Source organism: Xenopus laevis, chromosome 3L (genome assembly GCF_017654675.1).
Source record: "Xenopus laevis strain J_2021 chromosome 3L, Xenopus_laevis_v10.1, whole genome shotgun sequence".
Taxonomy (NCBI): Eukaryota; Metazoa; Chordata; class Amphibia; order Anura; family Pipidae; genus Xenopus; species Xenopus laevis.
Genome location: NC_054375.1, coordinates 144567513 through 144590286, shown reverse-complemented (window position 1 = coordinate 144590286; position 22774 = coordinate 144567513). Strand labels below are relative to the sequence as shown.

Below are 22774 nucleotides of genomic sequence, written 5' to 3'. Positions count from 1 at the left end.
CCAATGATTTAGGGGCTTATTTACTAAAATCGGAATTTATCTCATATTTTATTAAAAAAAAAAAAAAGACCAAACTCCCATGCTCGATTTGACCTTATTTAATAATAAAATAACCCAAATTAAGCGGATTGTGGAAAAAATTGATAAAGTCAAGCAAAACCCCGAATTGCTTGACTTTTTCTGGCTTTTTTCTAATTTTTTAGAAAGTTTTAGAAATTTTTTACCCTAAAACCCTGAAAAAGTCGTATTTTTGGGCTAAATCCAGTGCAGTCCACGAAAACATCAAATTGAGATAGGTGCCTCTGCTATTGACTTATACAGGACCTTGACAGGTCTGAGATGGCGAATATTTGGTTTTGGACTTTTTGCCCTGAAAACCCCAACCAGATAAATTGGAGATTTAGTAAATAATCACCATAATGGGTTAGTCTGAACACAGAGCCAAAGGGAAAGTAAAAGGAACACAAATAATGAAGGGGTAATTTATGATTTCAATAACTGTGCATTGCTCCCCACAACTCAGTGTTTTTTCCCCTTAATTTCAGTGTCATGGTTGTAATTAAAAAAGAAGGATGAATTAGGGCAGAGCTGCACAGTGTGAACAACCTGACGGTAACAGCCGGCATTCTGATTTGCTGGTCTAGATATGGATATAATAGTTAAGCTCATGAAAACAAAATGAACACCAAATGAATGGCATTAACCGCATCTTTATATTTCATTAATACATCTTTACCCAAATTAGAATTCTCTGCAATAAAAACACACATTCTTGGTATCCTCGTTGTAGATGCACATATAGCACTGTATATAAATAGTTTTAACTTGTAAAGGTTTTATTTCTTCAGACATAAATGAATGTATTGAGCAGCCTTCTCCCTGTGGCAATTACAGTACATGTAATAATACAATTGGATCATTCGTGTGTAATTGTCAGGCTGGATACAGAGCCATTTCTCTTTCTGGACCCACCCAAATACAATGCACAGGTGAGTGACAGACCCTTACCCTTATTTTTCTGAAATATTTCCTTTCTAATCTTTATCCAGTAACAAATTATACTAATAAAAGATTATAGCAACAAATATTTTTAATGCCTAGAAATGAAAGTTGTAAGTTCATGTAGGGGATCAGAGAACCCTTCGCCCTGTGAAATCATCAAAACCAGTTACAGGTAGGGGAACAATCCTATTGGCTGGGAGCCCCGGCGCACATCTGGGAAAAGAGGAGGACTCAGAGAGCCTGAGTTTGGAGCCCAATCCACGGGTGGGTTATAAAGTAGGTTATAAAGTAGGTTCTGTGTAGTAGATGCCAATTACATTTCTTTATTGCTATACAAAGGTTCTTGCTGCAGAACAATTCCTAGTGGAGGTGTACACCTCAGTCCCCACTAGGTGGAGGCACTGCACTGTAAATCCCAGTTCCCAGTATCTTTCAAATAAGCAAAGAGGTTCAGGGCTGCTGGATTGCAAATAGGTAACAGCAATTGAATGTGAATGTGATCCTGTTCTAAAGAGTGTGTCAAGAAAGGGTTACATTTGAATAAAAAAGGACATTTACAAACTAAGGACAGGAAATAAAATAAATAAAAGGAACGGGCGTTATGACAGACTGTCCAAGTCTTTTGTTTATACTCTTAAAGTATTGCAGGTTAAATTCAATGAATGTAAAATACATATATCATATTGTATCTCTGTTATAATCTGACAATTTATTAAAACTGTCAACACGGGGCAACTTTGCAGCAGGGCAATAATCCATGGTGCCACTCAAATTTTTGTTTAAGTGTTCCACCTGTCGTTCTGTATATAAAGCATTTTATTCAAGTCAATTTTTATTTATACAGACATAAACGAATGTATTGAGCAACCTTCTCCCTGTGGCAATTACAGTACATGTAATAATACAATTGGATCATTCACCTGTACCTGTCAGGCTGGATACAGATCCATTTCCCCTTCTGGACCCACCCGAATACAATGCACAGGTGAGGGGTTGTACAGCAACAAGATACTAATATAATAAACAAATGTAATAAAGGGAATGGGTGATTTCAGTTATGGTAGGCTGTCTAAGTTTTCTTTTTTTATAGTGTTGAAGCATAATAGGTCAAATGCAGAATAAGTAAAAAAAAAATATATCACATTTTGAACAGTAAACCATGGCAACTAATCAAGCTTTTGCTTTCATTCCTCTGCCTGTAGCTGGCTGAAAAAGATCATTGGTTGCTATGGGTTACTGCTGAGGTGCAAATTTGCACAAATTAGTCATTCTCCCACAACCCCCCTTCGCAAGTTCCCTTGTTGTTGTTGTTGTTCCCTTTGTGTTGCGTGTCTGCCTTTATAGTATGATCGTTTCCCTTTAAAAATGGAACATTACTGTGAACAAGTCAGAAATGGAAAAGGAGAGGAGGTGGAGTTGTCCCAAATCTACTACCTAAATTTTTCTATCCCTAGGACACCACAAAGACAAAGAAGGCAGAGTACCTGGGACTGTGGTATCGATTATTAATCTAAATCCTAGACTGAAAAGAGCTATATAAGCCTAAAAAACCACAAATCCACGGGCTCTTGTGAGCTTTAGTATCAGAGAAGGAAATAAAGAACCGAGCACTGGTTGAGGTTTATATCCTCCCAATTACTTGAAGTCAATAGGGGTTTCGACGGAATAGAAGGGGTGCCTTTATTCCGTCGAAACCCCAATTGACTTCAAGTAATTTTAAAAATTAGGTTAAAAGGACTCCAAACGCCAACGCGCGTTTCGCAATAATAGCTTACGCCTTGACAAAGCTATTATTGCGAAACGCGCGTCGGTGCCCAAGAGCCTGTGGATTTGTGGTTTTTTAGGCTTATATAGCTCTTTTCAGTCTAGGATTTAGATTAATAATCGATACCACAGTCCTGGGTACTCTGCCTTCTTTGTCTTTGTGGTGTCCTAGGGATAGAAAAATTTCGGTAGTAGATTTGGGACAACTCCACCTCCTCTACTTTTCAATTTCTGACTAATTTCTGACTAATTTCTGACTAATTTAACATTAATTTATGTTAATTCCTGAACCTGAGCATTGTGTGTGTTTTTTAGTATTTATTCTATTAATTGCGGTCTCTGTTTGATCAATTACCTAATTTATAATTTATTGCAAAGCGCTGTTAAGCACTTTAAACTCAATGAATTCATTTTCAAGTTTGAATGAATTCATGTTAATTGCCAGTCACTATTAATTACTCAAGCACTTTAAAAGTATTGTAATTTAAACTAAATTAGTGTGAAGTAGAATTGATTGTAGCTAACGTTTATATCATTACATTTTTAAGCCCTATTATATACAATGGAATGAACTGTATTATACTTGCAATTTTATTTAATTAAATTAAGTTTAAATTAATTGGTATTTTAACCGGTTAAATTATAGCACAAGCACTTTTTTTCTTAATTCTTGTGATTGCCATAAGGTAATCAGTAATATTGCACGTAATATAGAATACATCCAATAGGTAGTTGGAATCTATTTGAGACTGCTGAGCTAGTTTGAAGCAAGTGGGGTACTTTTTTCTTTCTTATTATCTATGGAAGGTTTATGTTATCTGGCATTCTGGATAAGCACTGCGTATCTTGACAGCGCTATATAAATAAATGATGATTCTGGATAACAGATCCCATACTTGTAAATGTAAAGGTGAGTAATGAAGGAATAACAGGGCATAAAGACCCAGGGGAGGCAATCTCTCCAGCTGTAACTTCCAGAATCCCTGCTGCTCATCTTTTTATTTTCATTAGGTGCATTTTATGCCTTAACCTTGATTCTCAGAGATGCCATAGTCTGTACTCAAGGAAGCAGGGATGAAGATGATATTTTCATCACCTAGGCCTGGAGATGTTCTTATTTCCCCAGAGGTTTTTTAGATTTTTTTATGTTGAACAATATTTTTTTGAAGCATCACCCCCGCTATAGATGGCTAGAACAGAGCATAAGCATTCACCCCAAAAATCAGCCTCTCGTTGATTCTGTGGTGCCCCACCACCATCCACTGCTTTGAGGTCATTCCTTTCGGGAACCTCTGCTTTTCATGATGTTCATGTTCATGATGAATATACCCAGCTTCTTTGTAGCCTAATTCTTTCTTTTCCATTCCTGCTCTCTGATTTTTGTGGTCTAAGTAGAATTTGTTTTTTAAATAACAGGTAGCTTTTCATCTAGCTCAATATATAATTACCAATTATTTTTTTTATGTAGCACATAGTGATTTCCATTGTACATTTTGGATCTTGAAGTCCAATGATTCAGGTGCTTATTTACTAAAATCGGAATTTATCTCATATTTTATTAAAAAAAAAAAAAACCACGACCAAACTCCCATGCTCGATTTGATCTTATTTAATAATAAAATAACCCAAATTAAGCAGATTGTGGAAAAACTTGATAATGTCGAGCAAAAACCCGAATTGCTTGACTTTTTCCGGGCGTTTTTCAAATTTTTTTGAGTTTTTGCCCAAAAACACTGAAAAAGTCGTATTTTTGGACTAAATCCAGTGCAGACCATGAAAATATCAAATTAAGATAGGTGCCTCTGCCATTGACTTATACAGGACCTCGACAGGTCTGAGATGGCGATTTTTTGGTTTTGGGCTTTTTGCAGCATCAGGGTATAATAAATCTCGAAAAATCCGAGGTTTTTTTTTCTTCACGAAAAATTCGAATTTTTGCCCTGAAAACCCCAACCAGATAAATTGGAGATTTAGTAAATAAACACCTTAATGGGTTAGTCTGAACACAGAGCCAAAGGGAAAGTAAAAGGAACACAAATAATCAAGGGGTAATTTATGATTTCAATAACGGTGCATTGCTCCCCACAACTCAGTGTTTTTTCCCCTTTATTTCAGTGTCATGGTTGTAATTAAAAAAGAAGGATGAATTAGGGCAGAGCTGCACAGTGTGAACAACCTGACGGTAACAGCCGGCATTCTGATTTGCTGTTCTAGATATGGATATAATAGTTAAGCTCATGAATACAAAATGAACGCCAAATGAATGGCATTAACCACATCTTTATATTTCTTTAATACATCTTTACCCAAATTAGAATTGTCTGCAATAAAAACACACATTCTTGGTATCCTCGTTGTAGATGCACATATAGCACTGTATATAAATAGTTTTAACTTGTAAATGTTTTATTTCTTCAGACATAAATGAATGTATTGAGCAGCCTTTTCCCTGTGGCAATTACAGTACATGTAATAATACAATTGGATCATTCGTGTGTAACTGTCAGGCTGGATACAGAGCCATTTCTCCTTCTGGACCCACCCAAATACAATGCACAGGTGAGTGACAGACCCTTACCCTTATTTTTCTGAAATATTTCCTTTCTAATCTTTATCCAGTAACAAATTATACTAATAAAAGATTATAGCAACAAATATTTTTAATGCCTAGAAATGAAAGTTGTAAGTTCATGTAGGGGATCAGAGAACCCTTCGCCCTGTGAAATCATCAAAACCAGTTACAGGTAGGGGAACAATCCTATTGGCTGGGAGCCCCGGCGCACATCTGGGGAAAGAGGAGGACTCAGAGAGCCTGAGTTTGGAGCCCAATCCACTTGTGGGTTATAAAGTAGGTCCCCACATGTCTCCATTACAGGAGTGTTCTGTGTATTCGATGCCAATTACATTTCTTTATTGCTATACAAAGGTTCTTGCTGCAGAACAATTCCTAGTGGAGGTGTACACCTCGGTCCCCACTAGGTGGAGGCACTGCACTGTAAATCCCAGTTCCCAGTATCTTTCAAATAAGCAAAGAGGTTCAGGGCTGCTGGATTGCAAATAGGTAACAGCAATTGATGGTGAATGTGATCCTGTTCTAAAGAGTGTGTCAAGAAAGGGTCACATTTGAATAAAAAGGACATTTACAAACTAAGGACAGGAAATAAAATAAATAAAAGGAACGGGCGTTATGACAGACTGCCCAAGTCTTTTGTTTATACTCTTAAAGTATTGCAGGTTAAATTCAATGAATGTAAAATACATATATCATATTGTATCTCTGTTATAATCTGACAATTTATTAAAACCGTCAACACAGGGCAACTTTGCAGCAGGGCAATAATCCATGGTGCCTCTCAAATTTTTGTTTAAGTGTTCCACCTGTCGTTCTGTATATAAAGCATTTTATTCAAGTCAATTTTTATTTATACAGACATAAACGAATGTATTGAGCAACCTTCTCCCTGTGGCAATTACAGTATATGTAATAATACAATTGGATCATTCACCTGTACCTGTCAGGCTGGATATCGAGCCATTTCCGCTTCTGGACCCACCCGAATACAATGCACAGGTGAGTGGTTGTACAGCAACAAGATACTAATATAATAAACAAATGTAATAAAGGGAATGGGTAATTTCAGTTATGGTAGGCTGTCTAATTTTTCTTTTTTTATAGTGTTGAAGCATAATAGGTCAAATGCAGAATAAATAAAAAAAACATATATCTCATTTTGAACAGTAAACCATGGCAACTAATCCAGCTTTTGCTTTCATTCCTCTGCCTGTAGCTGGCTGAAAAAGATTATTGGTTGCTATGGGTTACTGCTGAGGTGCAAATTTGCACAAATTAGTCATTCTCCCACAACCCCCCTTCGCAAGTTCTACTGTTCCCTTTGTGTTGCGTGTCTGCCTTTATAGTATGATCGTTTCCCTTTAAAAATGGAACATTACAGTGAACAAGTCAGAAATGGAAAAGGAGAGGAGGTGGAGTTGTCCGAAATCTACTACCTAAATTTTTCTATCCCTAGAACACCACAAAGACAAGGAAGGCAGAGTACCCGGGACTGTGGTCTCGATTATTAATCTAAATCCTAGACTGAAAAGAGCTATATAAGCCTAAAAAAACCACAAATCCACTGGCTCTTGTGAGCTTTAGTATCAGAGAAGGAAATAAAGAACCGAGCACTGGTTGAGGTTTATATCCTTCCCACCCCTTCTATTCCGTCGAAACCACAATTGACTTCAAGTAATTCTAAAAATTAGGTTAAAAGGACTCCAAACCCTTGTTTGTGCCTATGTGGCGGGCCATATTACCTCTCTGGCTTCTCATGTGGAGGTCCGTCCTGGGCCTTTTTCCTCCCTAAGCGGCGCCATTGAACCACGACTGCAGCCGGCAATGATGGGACGGAACTTGTGATCTAGTGCTGCAATTCTGCTGCAGGGGCTCCAGTTGCTGCACCCATGACTCCCTTTGCCCCCCTGCTGCCACTTGGCTCTGCCACCTGGGCATTGGCATCTGCTGGCAAGATTGCTCCCACGATTTTCTACTATAGTGTCTGAGCCCCGTTCTGGCTGGAGGTAGATGCCCCTCTACTTTGTCTGCATCACCGCTGCATTTATCATGGGAGCAAGAACTCTCTACGGCGGAACCAGCTTCCATTTCAGGGCGGGACACGGTTGCAGCTACAGCCCGGGGGTCGGTGGCCAGCGGGCAGGGTCATTATGCTACAGTAATGGCTGGTGGTCGAGACTTTTACTTTTGGGGCCTCTACCTATGACTGTCATTCTCACTTTTTCTGCCACAGGGCACGAGTTGCCTACTGTCCAAGGTTGCATTTTGTTTTTCAGGGGTTATTCTGCCTATTAAGGTGCGAGTTCAAAGGTTTTTCATGTGGACTGTGAGTATACTCATCGCATAACCTTGTCACTTCTCCTGTTATATTTGTTTGGGGTTTAGGCCATCTATGTTGTCTGGATGTGCAGGGTGGGATGGGGTAACAACCATTTTGGGGTTGTGTTGGGTTTGTAACATAGTTTTGTCATTCAAGGTACATGGGCAGGTAACTCAGGGGCGATCCATGGTAACACGGTATACACGGGCCAGAGGGCCTTTACTTTCTCAACGGCGCATCACTGGTCATCACACAAAATGGAGGGGGGTAACGTGAAACTGCTTTCGTGGAATGTTCGAGGCCTAAACTCTAAATTCAAACGGGCCCTGGTCTTTGATTATGTCAACAGATACAAACCAGATCTTCTCCTTTTGCAGGAGACCCATCTAGTTGGCCAAAAGCTCCTGTCCCTCAGGAAACGATGGGTTGGGCACACGTATCACTCCTCTTATTCTACCCACTCGAGGGGTGTATCTATTTTGGTCCGTAAGAGTTTACGCTTCGAACACCTCGACTTATCTACTGACCACTATGGGCGCTATATAGTCCTCCATTGTAGGATAGATAATCAGGATATGCTAATAGTCAACTTGTATGTCCCACCCCCCTTTAATAAAGAATTGCTGGACCTGATATTCGCTAAGGCCTCCACGTACCTCCCTTGTCCGGTTTGCTTCATTGGGGATTTCAACACAGTATTAGACCCGCAACTGGATAGGTTTCCTTACACAGCTCAAAGAACTGGGCCCCTGGCACAGTGGGTAGGAGCCTTAGGGCTAGTGGATGCATGGCGGCACGCACACCCTCATGATAGACAGTACTCCTGTCATTCGGCCGGGGCTCATTCCCTGTCCCGGATTGATGTGGCTATTGCCTCCCCGGATTTCCTGCAAGGGATTCGTAACATTGATTTTCTTCCCAGGGGCCTTTCTGATCACGCCCCCCTCCTGTTAGACCTTCATTTCGCCCCCAAGCAAAGACACTCCACCTGGAGGCTTTCTCCCATGTGGCTCGATAATGTAGAAGTGGCGGAAGCTAGTAGTTTGGAGTATGGTCTTTATTGGGATATGAACGCAGGTACCAGCACCCCGAACATAGTCTGGGAGGCGTCTAAGGCCTCCGCCAGAGGCACGCTAATTTCAGCTATCTCCAGAGTGCGCACTCTAGCCAAGCAAACTATAGTTGAGGCTGAAGGCAAGGTCCAAACGGCTGAGAAAGCTTATTGTGAGACAAATGATGATGCTACTCACCGTTCGCTGGTTGTAGCACAGCGGGATCTAGAACTAGCACAGGTAGCTGTGACCCGAAAAAAATTACTTTATGCAGCGCAGAGAATATTTGATCAGGGGGACAGGAATGGTAGGACTCTTGCGTACCTAGCCAAAGCAGCTCAGTTGACTACGCTGATCCCCAGAATTAAGACCCCGGCAGGTAACTATGCTACGGACCCGACTGACATAGCTAACACTTTCTCTGATTACTTTGAGAGACTATACTCCTCACAGGTGCAATACTCAGACCTTGAATTGCAACAATTCCTGCAACACATCCCCTTTCCAAGACTTACCAGGGAGGAAGCTCTTTATTTAGACGGGCCGATTACCCTTGAGGAGGTTACGGAGGCCATTGGTAGTCTTCCCTCTGGGAAAACCCCAGGATTGGATGGTCTACCAGTCGCTTGGTACCGTCTACTCAGAGACCAACTAGCCCCTCACCTACATGCCACGCTGTTGGGAGCGCCCGCAGCTGGTTCCCTGCCCCATTCCTTCTACTCAGCTCTAATAGTTCTTATATTGAAGGAGGGGAAGGACCCGGACCTGTGCGACTCGTACCGTCCTATTTCTCTAATAAATACTGATGTAAAAATACTTGCAAAAATACTATCTAGGCGCCTCAATAAAGTCATATCCTCAATTGTACACCCGGATCAAACCGGTTTTATGCCAAATAAGAGTACCTCTATGAACCTACGCAGGCTATTCTCCCACCTACAAACCTCTCATGTGAATCAGGGCTCTAGGCTTGTGGCGGCACTGGATGCCACAAAAGCATTTGACTCGGTTGAGTGGCCGTATCTCTGGAAGGTGTTGGAGGGCTTTGGTATAGGGCAGAACTTTATAGGATGGCTCCAACTACTCTATCATGCTCCAGTCGCACAGGTCCGGGTCAACGATACTCTTTCCAGGACATTCTCCCTGTTTCGAGGGACTAGGCAAGGCTGCCCGCTTTCCCCCCTGTTATTCGCTTTGGCGATAGAGCCTTATGCGTTAATGATTCGGCAGTCGGAGAGGATCGTGGGCTTGCAGTGTGGGAGACTGGAAGAAAAGATTGCATTGTATGCTGACGATCTCCTCCTATTCCTAGCCGACCCACAGGACTCTCTTAGGCACGCTCTTGACTTGGCGGATCGATTTGGTACCTATAGTGGCCTAGTTATAAATAAGAGCAAATCCATCCTCTTTACTTTAGAAGCTGATCAGAGGGAGGGCGATATTCAGGGTCTGTGTTGGGTTTCCCAGTTCAGGTATTTGGGTGTTCAGGTCTCCAAATCTACTATAGACTATGTGGCCAAGAACATTGACCCGGTGCTGACCAAATTTAAAAGTGTAGCTGCTCAATGGATAAATCTCCCATTAACAGTGTGGGGCAGGGTGAATCTTTTCAAAATGATATATTTGCCGAAATTCCTTTATTTCCTACACAATGCCCCGGTTTGGATTCCCCAACAGGTTTTTCGGCAAATTGACTCAGTTCTTTTCTCCTTTATCTGGGCACATAAACCTCCCAGGGTTAGTAAGGTAACTCTCCTGGCCCCGGTAGACAAAGGAGGCTTGGCCCTCCCCCACCTTAGACTCTACTATCTTGCGAGCCAACTGTCCTTCATCCACAACTGGTTCAACCCTGACCTTGAGAACCCATTGACCGCATTGCATGCCACCCTGGCAGGCTCGTTTGAAGCTATTCGTAACGCTCCATATAGGAGAGTCAAGGACACGCCAGAACTCCCTCCCACACTGAACTGCCCGCAAAGGGCTTGGGTGCTTGCCCATAGAATGCTGGCACGGCCAACCCCTTTGCCCTCCCCCCGAGCTCCTTTGTGGAGAAATTCTAATTTTTCGCACCTGCGACAACTTCCAGACTTTGTCTATTGGCCCAAGCTAGGAGTGAAGCATCTTTCTGATTTATTGTTAGATGATACCCTCCTGACCCAGACCCAACTCACCACTACCCTGGGGTGCCGGCACATTGCTTGGCATAGGTACTTTCAACTTCGCCATGCTGTCACTGCGCAGTTTGGCTCCCTGCTTATTCCCACGGCCACGATGCCGCATGAAGACAGATTGTGGGATCCGAACCCCCAGAAACTAGTGTCTAGCCTATATCGAATATTAGTGACTTCCATGGGTAGCCCCTTTGCTAAAGCCAGGGCTAAATGGGACACGCTTATTCCCAATATGGAGGATGATGTGTGGGAGGAGGCAACTAGCGAGCTCTACAGTTTTCTGATTTCTACTAAAGATAAAATGGTGCAATTTAGGATAATACACTGTACTTACATTACGCCACTTAGGCTTAAGGCTATGGGTAGGAGCCCGGATGCTGCCTGTCCCAAATGTGGGCATCTGGATGCTGACTTCTTTCACTTAGTATGGTCTTGCCCCATGATCAACCGCTACTGGGCAAGAGTGGTTTCTCACCTCTCTGAGGTGGTCCTGCTTCCTGGGGTACTGGCACCTGAGGTATGTCTGTTAGGCGTGGTTGAGGCCCTTGCCCCCCTTGTTAAAACCAGATGCCTTCTGCGCGCCCTATTATTCTATGCTAAAAAACAGATAGCTATCAAATGGATGAGCCCCCTGCCCCCGACAATCAAGCAATGGCAAAAACTGGTCAATGCTCGGCTTCCAGTCATAAAGCTCACGTACTCTGCTAGGCACTGCCCCCAAAAATTTGATAAGATTTGGGGACCGTGGCTTGAGGCACATGATGAAGTAACCTTATGATGTAGTTCGTTAGGGACGCCATCTGCTTTCTGATCTTGTTCTGCTATATTGGGTTGTCTTACCTGGAGGGAGGTGGGCTTTGGTCCTGTGTAACTGACTGGGAATGTTGTTATTTACTGCCTGCTCGTTTATTGTTGGGATCTGCCGTTAACCGTGTAGAGTTTTCCTTGCTTTATTGCACTGTAGGGGTCCTGCGTGACCTCGCTGTATTCTGATCGCTGTCTATGTTACCTGACGGATACCTTTATGTTGTTGTTATGTTTTAAATGTGTATAAATAAACACCTTTAAAAAAAAAAAAAGGACTCCAAACGCCGACGCACGTTTCGTAATAATAGCTTACGCCTTGACAAAGCGATTATTGGGAAACGCGCGTCGGCGCCCAAGAGCCCGTTCTTGGTATCCTCGTTGTAGATGCACATATAGCACTGTATATAAATAGTTTTAATTTGTAAATGTTTTATTTCTTCAGACATAAATGAATGTATTGAGCAGCCTTCTCCCTGTGGCAATTACAGTACATGTAATAATACGATTGGATCATTCACCTGTACCTGTCAGGCTGGATACAGAGCCATTTCTCCTACTGGACCCACCCAAATACAATGCACAGGTGAGTGACAGACCCTTACCCTTATTTTTCTGAAATATTTCCTTTCTAATCTTTATCCAGTAACAAATTATACTAATAAAAGATTATAGCAACAAATATTTTTAATGCCTAGAAATGTAAGTTGTAAGTTTATGTAGGGGATCAGAGAACCCTTCGCCCTGTGAAATCATCAAAACCAGTTACAAGTAGGGGAATAATCCAATTGGCTGAGAGCCCCGGCGCACATCTGGGAAAAGAGGAGGACTCAGAGAGCCTGAGTTTGGAGCCCAATCAACAGGGTGGGTTATAAAGTATTTCCTTTATAGATAGGTCCCCACATGTCTCCATTACAGGAGTATTCTGTGTATTAGATGCCAATTACATTTCTTTATTGCTATACAAAGGTTCTTGCTGCAGAACAATTCCTAGTGGAGGTGTACACCTCAGTCCCCACTAGGTGGAGGCACTGCACTGTAAATCCCAGTTCCCAGTATCTTTCAAATAAGCAAAGAGGTTCAGGGCTGCTGGATTGCAAATAGGTAACAGCAATTGAATGTGAATGTGATCCTGTTCTAAAGAGTGTGTCAAGAAAGGGTCACATTTGAATAAAAAGGACATTTACAAACTAAGGACAGGAAATAAAATAAATAAAAGGAACGGGCGTTATGACAGACTGCCCAAGTGTCTTTTGTTTATACTCTTATAGTATTGCAGGTTAAATTCAATGAATGTAAAATACATATATCATATTGTATCTCTGTTATAATCTGACAATTTATTAAAACTGTCAACACAGGGCAACTTTGCAGCAGGGCAATAATCCATGGTGCCACTCATATTTTTGTTTAAGTGTTCCACCTGTCGTTCTGTATATAAAGCATTTTATTCAAGTCAATTTTTATTTACACAGACATAAATGAATGTATTGAGCAACCTTCTCCCTGTGGCAATTACAGTACATGTAATAATACAATCGGATCATTCACCTGTACCTGTCAGGCTGGATACAGAGCCATTTCCCCTTCTGGACCCACCCGAATACAATGCACAGGTGAGTGGTTGTACAGCAACAAGATACTAATATAATAAACAAATGTAATAAAGGGAATGGGTGATTTCAGTTATGGTAGGCTGTCTAAGTTTTCTTTTTTTATAGTGTTGAAGCATAATAGGTCAAATGCAGAATAAGTAAAAAAAAATATATCACATTTTGAACAGTAAACCATGGCAACTAATCAAGCTTTTTCTTTCATTCCTCTGCCTGTAGATGGCTGAAAAAGATCATTGGTTGCTATGGGTTACTGCTGAGGTGCAAATTTGCACAAAATAGTCATTCTCCCACAACCCCCCTTCGCAAGTTCTACTGTTCCCTTTGTGTTGCGTGTCTGCCTCTATAGTATGATCGTTTCCCTTTAAAAATGGAACATTACTGTGAACAAGTCAGAAATGGAAAAGAAGAGGAGGTGGAGTTGTCCCAAATCTACTACCTAAATTTTTCTATCCCTAGGACACCACAAAGACAAAGAAGGCAGAGTACCCGGGACTGTGGTCTCGATTATTAATCTAAATCCTAGACTGAAAAGAGCTATATAAGCCTAAAAAACCACAAATCCACGGGCTCTTGTGAGCTTTAGTATCAGATAAGGAAATAAAGAACCGAGCACTGGTTGAGGTTTATATCCTCCCCACCCCTTCTATTCTGTCGAAACCCCACATGTCTCCATTACAGGAGTGTTCTGTGTATTAGATGCCAATTACATTTCTTTATTGCTATACAAAGGTTCTTGCTGTAGAACAATCAGTGTCGGACTGGGGTGCTTGGGGCCCACCAGGAAACCTCAACTCAAGGGCCCAAACCCCCACCCCACTACAAAATAGAGCCCACATTTGTTTTTTTACATTTAATTTTGAAATCTGGCATGGGGTGCCCCAGGTGCCCTCAGTCAGGTGACTTGTGCTCTGATAAACCTAAGTCACTCTTTACTGCTGTACTGCAAGTTGGAGTGATATCACCCCCCTCCCTTCCCCCCGGCAGCCTAACAACAGAACAATGGGAAGGTAACCAGATAACAGCTCCCTAACACAAGATAACAGCTGCCTGGTAGATCTAAGAACAACACTCAATAGTAAAATCCAGGTCCCACTGAGACACATTCAGTTACATTGAGAAGGAAAAACAGCAGCCTGCCAGAAAGCAGTTCCATCCTAAAGTGCTGGCTCTTTCTGAAAGCACATGACCAGGCAAAATGACCTGAGATGCACCTACACATCAATATTACAACAAAAACACTTGCTGGTTCAGGAATGAGATTTTATATTGTAGAGTGAATTATTTGCAGTGTAAACAGTGTCATTTAGAAATAAACCAGAATCCCTTTAAAATTAACTTATAGTATGACCCAGAGAGTGATGTTCTGAGACAATTTGCAATTGGTCTTCATTTTTTTTTAATTTGAGTTTTTTAATTACTAAGCATTAAGCATTTTGTTCGACTCTCCAGCACTGATCTGGTTGCTAAGGTCTAAATTACCCTAGCAATCAGGCATTAGTTTGAGTCAGAAGAAGAAGGCAAATAGCATAAAAATGAAAGAGGCAAAATAAATAATACAATAAGGCAAATAACAATAAATAACGAAGAGCAATTAAAAAGTAGCTAAGAATTGTCCATTCTATAACAAGATAAAAGTTAATTCAAAGGTATACTATCCCTAAGAAGTTGAAAAAAACTTGCAACTTGTCTGGTCATTCCCACCCTTGTAACATTGACACAAAGAACATTTAAACATTTTATTTGTTTTTTAAATAAGTTTTTTTAGATTTTTGTTTAGTTAGACCAAAATCGGTACCTGTGCCACCTTCTGTTATAATGCTGCAGCAGGGGATTCACAATTGGAGGCTCCCGATCAGCCAGTAACTCCCTATTTTATTTTGCAGTTGATTTGTTTTTTTTGTTGGTAAGTTAAAGCTGTGACCCTTAGTCATTTGACCAAGAATGGTTAGTAATAAAGAGAGTTAGAATTTTAGTCATAAAACAGGCCAGAACTGCAGTTTACAATGGTTATGAAATAGCATCTGTGGCTATGGGACAGAATGTTCTGTTATACAGATACATGTAGATAGAATCTTAGCCATAAAGTAGGGCTGGGCTGCTGCTTACAATTTGGATCAGTTAGGATCTGTGCCACTGTCAAAGAATGCTCTGTTATAAATATAATTTAGATCTCAGCCATAAAACAAGATATAACTTTGTGACCACTGTCAGATAATGCTTTTTTATTAAAACTATAAAACAATGTGTAAGAGTAAATAAAGATAACCACCAGAAATCCATCCATGGGCTTTTGTGATTTCACATACACCCACTGCAGACCTCAGTACATACACTTCTGCTCTGATTTCACTGCCCCCAACACCAGCCTGGTTCCTACCTTCGCTATTCCTCTGTTCTGTTGACTTCACTGCTTCTGGAACAGACAGTTAATGCTATTAGTGATGGGCGAATTCGCGGCGAATTTGCGCGTTTCGCCGCCAGCGAATAAATTCGCAAAACGCCCGCAAAAATTCGCGTAAAAAATTCGCCGGCGTCAAAAAATATTTTTCGAAAAAACGGACGCCGGCGTCAAAAATGAGACGCCGGCGCCGTTTCGCAAATTTTTCGCCGTTTCGTGAATTTCGCGAATTTTTCGGCGAAGCGAAACGGCGCAAATTCGCCCATCACTAAATGCTATCTCTTCGGTGTGCACATAAAACTGACCTTTCTAAAGTTGTAGGGATGGCTGATTAACAGCCGATACTGACCCACAGCACGTTAATCACTTGACTACATTGCTTACAACAATAAACAAACTGTGTCTTGTAGGGAGCCCTTCAAAGAAAAGAATTTGCCAATGTAGAGATGCTGCATCTTAAATCTTCAGTCCTGCTACAGAACTGCTGCAGCCTCACCAAGCCTTCATTATAATCCGACAATACCGGGTCACCTGGGTCAGTTGGCTGCTTCCTGAATCACTGCCTGAAACGTAGAATTTACGTGCAGACGCAGTGCAGCCAATCACCAGCAGGAAAGCAGGGATGGGCCAATTGATCATGTTATGACAGGGTCCTCGGCAGCTCGGCTCCAACCAGAGGACAGTACTGGCAGGCAGGCAGGTATGGGCGGAAGCAGAGACAGGCTAGGCAATAGCCAGCAGTACCGCTCGCTGCCTCACTCGCTCCCTCTTACAGTAACACTGGACACGGCCGCGTCTCTCTCTCCTCCCCCACAGGACACGTCATCATCAGGCGACAGGCGCAGTCGCACAGCCACAGTTTAGTGAGCAGGTTTGACAGCGGCAGCGCTGCAGGGTCCATTGATCCGGGAAAAAAAACGGAGCGCTGACAAAAAAATATAAAAAAAAAAAAATAGAGCGTGGTTGTGGGGGCCCACAAGGACTGGGGCCCACCGGGATATTTCCCGGTGTCCCGGTGGGCCAGTCCGACACTGAGAACAATTCCTAGTGGAGGTGTACACCTCAGTACCCACTAGGTGGAGGCACTGCACTGTAAATCCCAGTTCCCAGTATCTTTCAAATAAGCAAAGAGGTTCAGGGCTGCTGGATTGCAAATAGGTAACAGCAATTGATGGTGAATGTGATCCTGTTCTAAAGAGTGTGTCAAGAAAGGGTCACATTTGAATAAAAAGGACATTTACAAACTAAGGACAGGAAATAAAATAAATAAAAGGAACGGGCGTTATGACAGACTGCCCAAGTCTTTTGTTTATACTCTTAAAGTATTGCAGGTTAAATTCAATGAATGTAAAATACATATATCATATTGTATCTCTGTTATAATCTGACAATTTATTAAAACTGTCAACACGGGGCAATTTTGCAGCAGGGCAATAATCCATGGTGCCACTCAAATTTTTGTTTAAGTGTTCCACCTGTCGTTCTGTATATAAAGCATTTTATTCTAGTCAATTTTTATTTATACAGACATAAATGAATGTAATGAGCAACCTTCTCCCTGTGGCAATTACAGTACATGTAATAATACAATTGGATCATTCACCTGTACCTGTCAGGCTGGATACAGATCCATTTCCCCTTCTGGACCCACCCGAATACAATGCACAGGTGAGTGGTTGTACAGCAACAAGATACTAATATAATAAACAAATGTAATAAAGGGAATGGGTGATTTCAGTTATGGTAGGCTAAGTTTTCTTTTTTTATAGTGTTGAAGCATAATACTGTAGGTCAAATGCAGAATAAGTAAAAAAAAAAAATATCACATTTTGAACAGTAAACCATGGCAACTAATCAAACTTTTGCTTTCATTCTTCTGCCTGTAGCTGGCTGAAAAAGATTATTGGTTGCTATGGGTTACTGCTGAGGTGCAAATTTTCACAAATTAGTCATTCTCCCACAACCCCCCTTCGCAAGTTCCCTTGTTGTTGTTGTTGTTCCCTTTGTGTTGCGTGTCTGCCTTTATAGTATGATCGTTTCACTTTAAAAATGGAACATTACTGTGAACAAGTCAGAAATGGAAAAGGAGAGGAGGTGGAGTTGTCCCAAATCTACTACCTAAATTTTTCTATCCCTAGGACACCACAAAGACAAAGAAGGCAGAGTACCTGGGACTGTGATCTCGATTATTAATCTAAATCCTAGACTGAAAAGAGCTATATAAGCCTAAAAAACAACAAATCCACAGGCTCTTGTGAGCTTTAGTATCAGAGAAGGAAATAAAGAACCGAGCACTGGTTGAGGTTTATATCCTCCCAATTACTTGAAGTCAATTGGGGTTTCGACGGAATAGAAGGGGTGCCTTTATTCCGTCGAAACCCCAATTGACTTCAAGTAATTTTAAAAATTAGGTTAAAAGGACTCCAAACGCCAACGCGCGTTTCGCAATAATAGCTTACGCCTTGACAAAGCTATTATTGCGAAACGCGCGTCGGTGCCCAAGAGCCTGTGGATTTGTGGTTTTTTAGGCTTATATAGCTCTTTTCAGTCTAGGATTTAGATTAATAATCGATACCACAGTCTCGGGTACTCTGCCTTCTTTGTCTTTGTGGTGTCCTAGGGATAAAAATATTTCGGTAGTAGATTTGGGACAACTCCACCTCCTCTCTTTTTCCATTTCTGACTAATTTAACATTAATTTATGTTGATTCCTGAACCTGAGCATTGTGTGTGTTTTTTAGTATTTATTCTATTAATTGTGGAATCTGTTTAATCAATTACCTAATTTATAATTTATTGCAAAGCACTGTTAAGCACTTTAAACTCAATGAATTCATTTTCAAGTTTGAATGAATTTATGTTAATTGCCAGTCACTATTAATTATTGAAGCACTCAAGCACTTTAAAAGTATTGTAATTTAAACTGACTGGAGGGGGGTTTAATAGTAATTTCTCTGATAACACACCTTTTGTAAAAGGATATAAATTAGTGTGAAGTTGATTGTAGCTAATGTTTATATCATTACATTTTGAAGCCCTATTCTATACAATGGAATGAACTGTATAATACTTGCAATTTTATTTAATTAAATTAAGTTTAAATTAATTGGTATTTTAACCGGTTAAATTATAGCACAAGCACTTTTTTTCTTAATTCTTGTGATTACCATAAGGTAATCAGTAATATTGCACGTAATATAGATTACATCCAATAGGTAGTTGGAATCTATTTGAGACTGTTGAGCGAGTTTGAAGCAAGTGGGGTACTTTTTTCTTTCTTATTATCTATGGAAAGTTTATGTTATCTGGCATTCTGGATAAGCACTGCGTATCTTGACAGCGCTATATAAATAAATGATGATGATGATTCTGGATAACAGATCCCATACTTGTAAATGTAAAGGTGAGTAATGAAGGAATAACAGGGCATAAAGACCCAGGGGAGGCAATCTCTCCAGCTGTAACTTCCAGAATCCCTGCAGCTCATCTTTTTATTTTCATTAGGTGCATTTTATGCCTAAACCTCGATCCTCAGAGATGCCATAGTCTGTACTCAAGGAAGCAGGGATGAAGATGATATTTTCATCACCTAGGCCTGGAGATTTTCTTATTTCCCCAGAAGTTTTTTAGATTTTTTTATGTTGAACAATATTTTTTTGCAGCATCACCCCCGCTATAGATGACTAGAACAGAGCATAAGCATTCACCCCGAAAATCAGCCTCTCGTTGATGCTGTGGTGCCCCACCACCATCTGCTGCTTTGAGGTCATTCCATTCGGGAACCTCTGCTTTAAGTTCATGATGAATATACCCAGCTTCTTTGTAGCCTAATTCTTTCTTTTCCGTTCCTGCTCTCTGATTTTTGTGGTCTAAGTAGAATTTTTTTTTAAATAACAGGTAGATTTTCATCTAGCTCAATATATAATTACCAATTTTTTTTTATGTAGCACATAGTGATTTTGATTGTACATTTTGGATCTTGAAGTCCAATGATTTAGGGGCTTATTTACTAAAATCGGAATTTATCTCATATTTTATTATAAAAAAACCACGACCAAACTCCCATGCTAGAGTTGACCTTATTTAATAATAAAATAACCCAAATTAAGCGGATTGCGGAAAAACTTGATAAAGTTGAGCAAAACCCCGAATTGCTTGACTTTTTCTGGCTTTTTTCTAATTTTTTAGAAAGTTTTTGCCCAAAAACCCTGAAAAAGTCTTATTTTTGGGTTAAATCCAGTGCAGTCCACGAAAACATCAAATTGAGATAGGTGCCTCTGCTATTGACTTATACAGGACCTCAACAGGTCTGAGATGGTGAATTTTTGGTTTTGGGCTTTTTGCCCTGAAAACCCCAACCAGATAAATTGGAGATTTAGTAAATAATCACCATAATGGGTTAGTCTGAACACAGAGCCAAAGGGAAAGTAAAAGGAACACAAATAATGAAGGGGTAATTTATGATTTCAATAACTGTGCATTGCTCCCCACAACTCAGTGTTGTTTCCCCTTAATTTCAGTGTCATGGTTGTAATTAAAAAAGAAGGATGAATTAGGGCAGAGCTGCACAGTTTGAACAACCAGACGGTAACAGCCGGCATTCTGATTTGCTGGTCTAGATATGGATGTAATAGTTAAGCTCATGAGTAGTGATGGGTGAATTTATTCGCCAGGTGCAAATTCGCGGCGAATTTGCGCGATTCGCGGCAGGCGAATAAATGCGCGAAACGCCCGCGAAAATTCGCCGAAAAAATTCGCCGGCGTCAAAAAAATTTTACCCGAGAAACGGACGCCGGCGTCAAAAACGCCAAATGAATGAATGAACACCAAATGAATGGCATTAACCGCATCTTTATATTTCATTAATACATCTTTACCCAAATTAGAATTCTCTGCAATAAAAACACACATTCTTGGTATCCTCGTTGTAGATGCACATATAGCACTGTATATAAATAGTTTTAACTTGTAAATGTTTTATTTCTTCAGACATAAATGAATGTATTGAGCAGCCTTTTCCCTGTGGCAATTACAGTACATGTAATAATACAATTGGATCATTCGTGTGTAACTGTCAGGCTGGATACAGAGCCATTTCTCCTTCTGGACCCACCCAAATACAATGCACAGGTGAGTGGCAGACCCTTACCCTTATTTTTCTGAAATATTTCCTTTCTAATCTTTATTCAGTAACAAATTATACTAATAAAAGATTATAGCAACAAATATTTTTAATGCCTAGAAATGTAAGTTGTAAGTTTATGTAGGGGATCAGAGAACCCTTCGCCCTGTGAAATCATCAAAACCAGTTACAGGTAGGGGAATAATCCTATTGGCTGAGAGCCCCGGTGCACATCTGGGAAAAGAGGAGGACCCAGAGAGCCTGAGTTTGGAGCCCAATCCACTGGGTGGGTTATAAAGTATTTCATTTATAGATAGGTCCCCACATGTCTCCATTAGAGGAGTGTTCTGTGTATTAGATGCCAATTACATTCTTTATTGCTATGCAAAGGTTCTTGCTGCAGAACAATTCCTAGTGGAGGTGTACACCTCAGTCCCCACTAGGTGGAGGCACTGCATTGTAAATCCCAGTTCCCAGTATCTTTCAAATAAGCAAAGAGGTTCAGGGCTGCTGGATTGCAAATAGGTAACAGCAATTGAAAGTGAATGTGATCCTGTTCTAAAGAGTGTGTCAAGAAAGGGTCACATTTGAATAAAAAGGACATTTACAAACTAAGGACAGGAAATAAAATAAATAAAAGGAACGGGCATTATGACAGACTGCCCAAGTGTCTTTTGTTTATACTCTTAAAGTATTGCAGGTTAAATTCAATGAATGTAAATACATATATCATATTGTATCTCTGTTATAATCTGACAATTTATTAAAACTGTCAACACAGGGCAATAATCCATGGTGCCACTCAAATGTTTGTTTAATTGTTTCACCTGTCGTTCTGTATATAAAGCATTTTATTCTAGTCAATTTTTATTTATACAGACATAAATGAATGTATTGAGCAACCTTCTCCCTGTGGCAATTACAGTACATGTAATAATACAATCGGATCATTCACCTGTACCTGTCAGGCTGGATACAGAGCCATTTCCCCTTCTGGACCAACCCGGATACAATGCACAGGTGAGTGGTTGTACAGCAACAAGATACTAATATAATAAACAAATTTAATAAAGGGAATGAGTGATTTCAGTTATGGCAGGCTGTCTAAGTTTCTTTTTTGCTCACGACCGGGTTTAAAGGGCATGTAAAGTGTAAAATAGAATAAGGCTAGAAATGCTGTATTTTGTATACTAAATATAAACATGAACTTACTGCACCACAAGCCTAATCAAACAAATGATTTATGCTTTCAAAGTTGGCTACAGGGGGTCACCATCTTGTAACTTTGTTATACATCTTTGCAAGACTAAGACTGTGCACATGCTCAGTGTGATCTGGGCTGCTTAGGGATCATCATAAACAAAGCTGCTTGAGTTCTGCATGGCTGGGAAGTAAGGCGGGGCTCCCCCTGCTGTTCATAAGTATGATTGTTTCCCTGCTCAGCAGTTAGGGACCGTCTGACAATTCCTAACCACAGCAGTAAATGAAGGGAGAATTTCACTGCTTACAGTCAGGTTTCTTATAAAAATGATACACATTGTTTATTTAAAGTATATTGGAGATAGGTTTCTTTTTCATTAAAGAAAGTAAAAATGGGATTTTATTTTTTTGACTTTACAAGCCCTTTAAGTACAGGGCTTCTTCATACCCTTGTTCTCTGTACCATGTGCTGTATTAAAAACCTGAAGTGCAGCTTGCACCCCTATGTTGAATGAACCTTAAAACTTGAATGGTTTTATCAACTTATCTGACCCATTCTATTTTTATATTACAGAGGCAGATTTATTATCTTCAAGAACATCCCCTCCGACCACTGTCATCACCTCCACCGCCCTCTTATACACCAGCCCTATTACCTGCCCTGCTGGGTATGTCTTCAGTTCCACAGACAAAGGCATGGAGTGCTCAGGTACACAATGGTGCAATGTTACTATCCCGAGACATGACAATTGA

At 40.6% G+C, this 22774-nt stretch overlaps 1 protein-coding gene across 1 annotated transcript in view; it reads left to right on the top strand.

Annotated features, from left to right (window-relative positions):
- The window catches only part of LOC121401281 (latent-transforming growth factor beta-binding protein 4-like), a 29601-nt gene extending 6827 nt beyond the window's left edge, over nucleotides 1–22774 (top strand). The window contains exons 4-13 of the mRNA XM_041585631.1: nucleotides 849–989; nucleotides 1847–1987; nucleotides 5185–5325; nucleotides 6197–6337; nucleotides 12131–12271; nucleotides 13161–13301; nucleotides 17227–17367; nucleotides 20689–20829; nucleotides 21701–21841; nucleotides 22596–22774. Of these exons, the coding sequence (XP_041441565.1) occupies nucleotides 849–989; nucleotides 1847–1987; nucleotides 5185–5325; nucleotides 6197–6337; nucleotides 12131–12271; nucleotides 13161–13301; nucleotides 17227–17367; nucleotides 20689–20829; nucleotides 21701–21841; nucleotides 22596–22774 (1448 nt within the window). The remainder of the gene's footprint in view (nucleotides 1–848; nucleotides 990–1846; nucleotides 1988–5184; nucleotides 5326–6196; nucleotides 6338–12130; nucleotides 12272–13160; nucleotides 13302–17226; nucleotides 17368–20688; nucleotides 20830–21700; nucleotides 21842–22595) is intronic.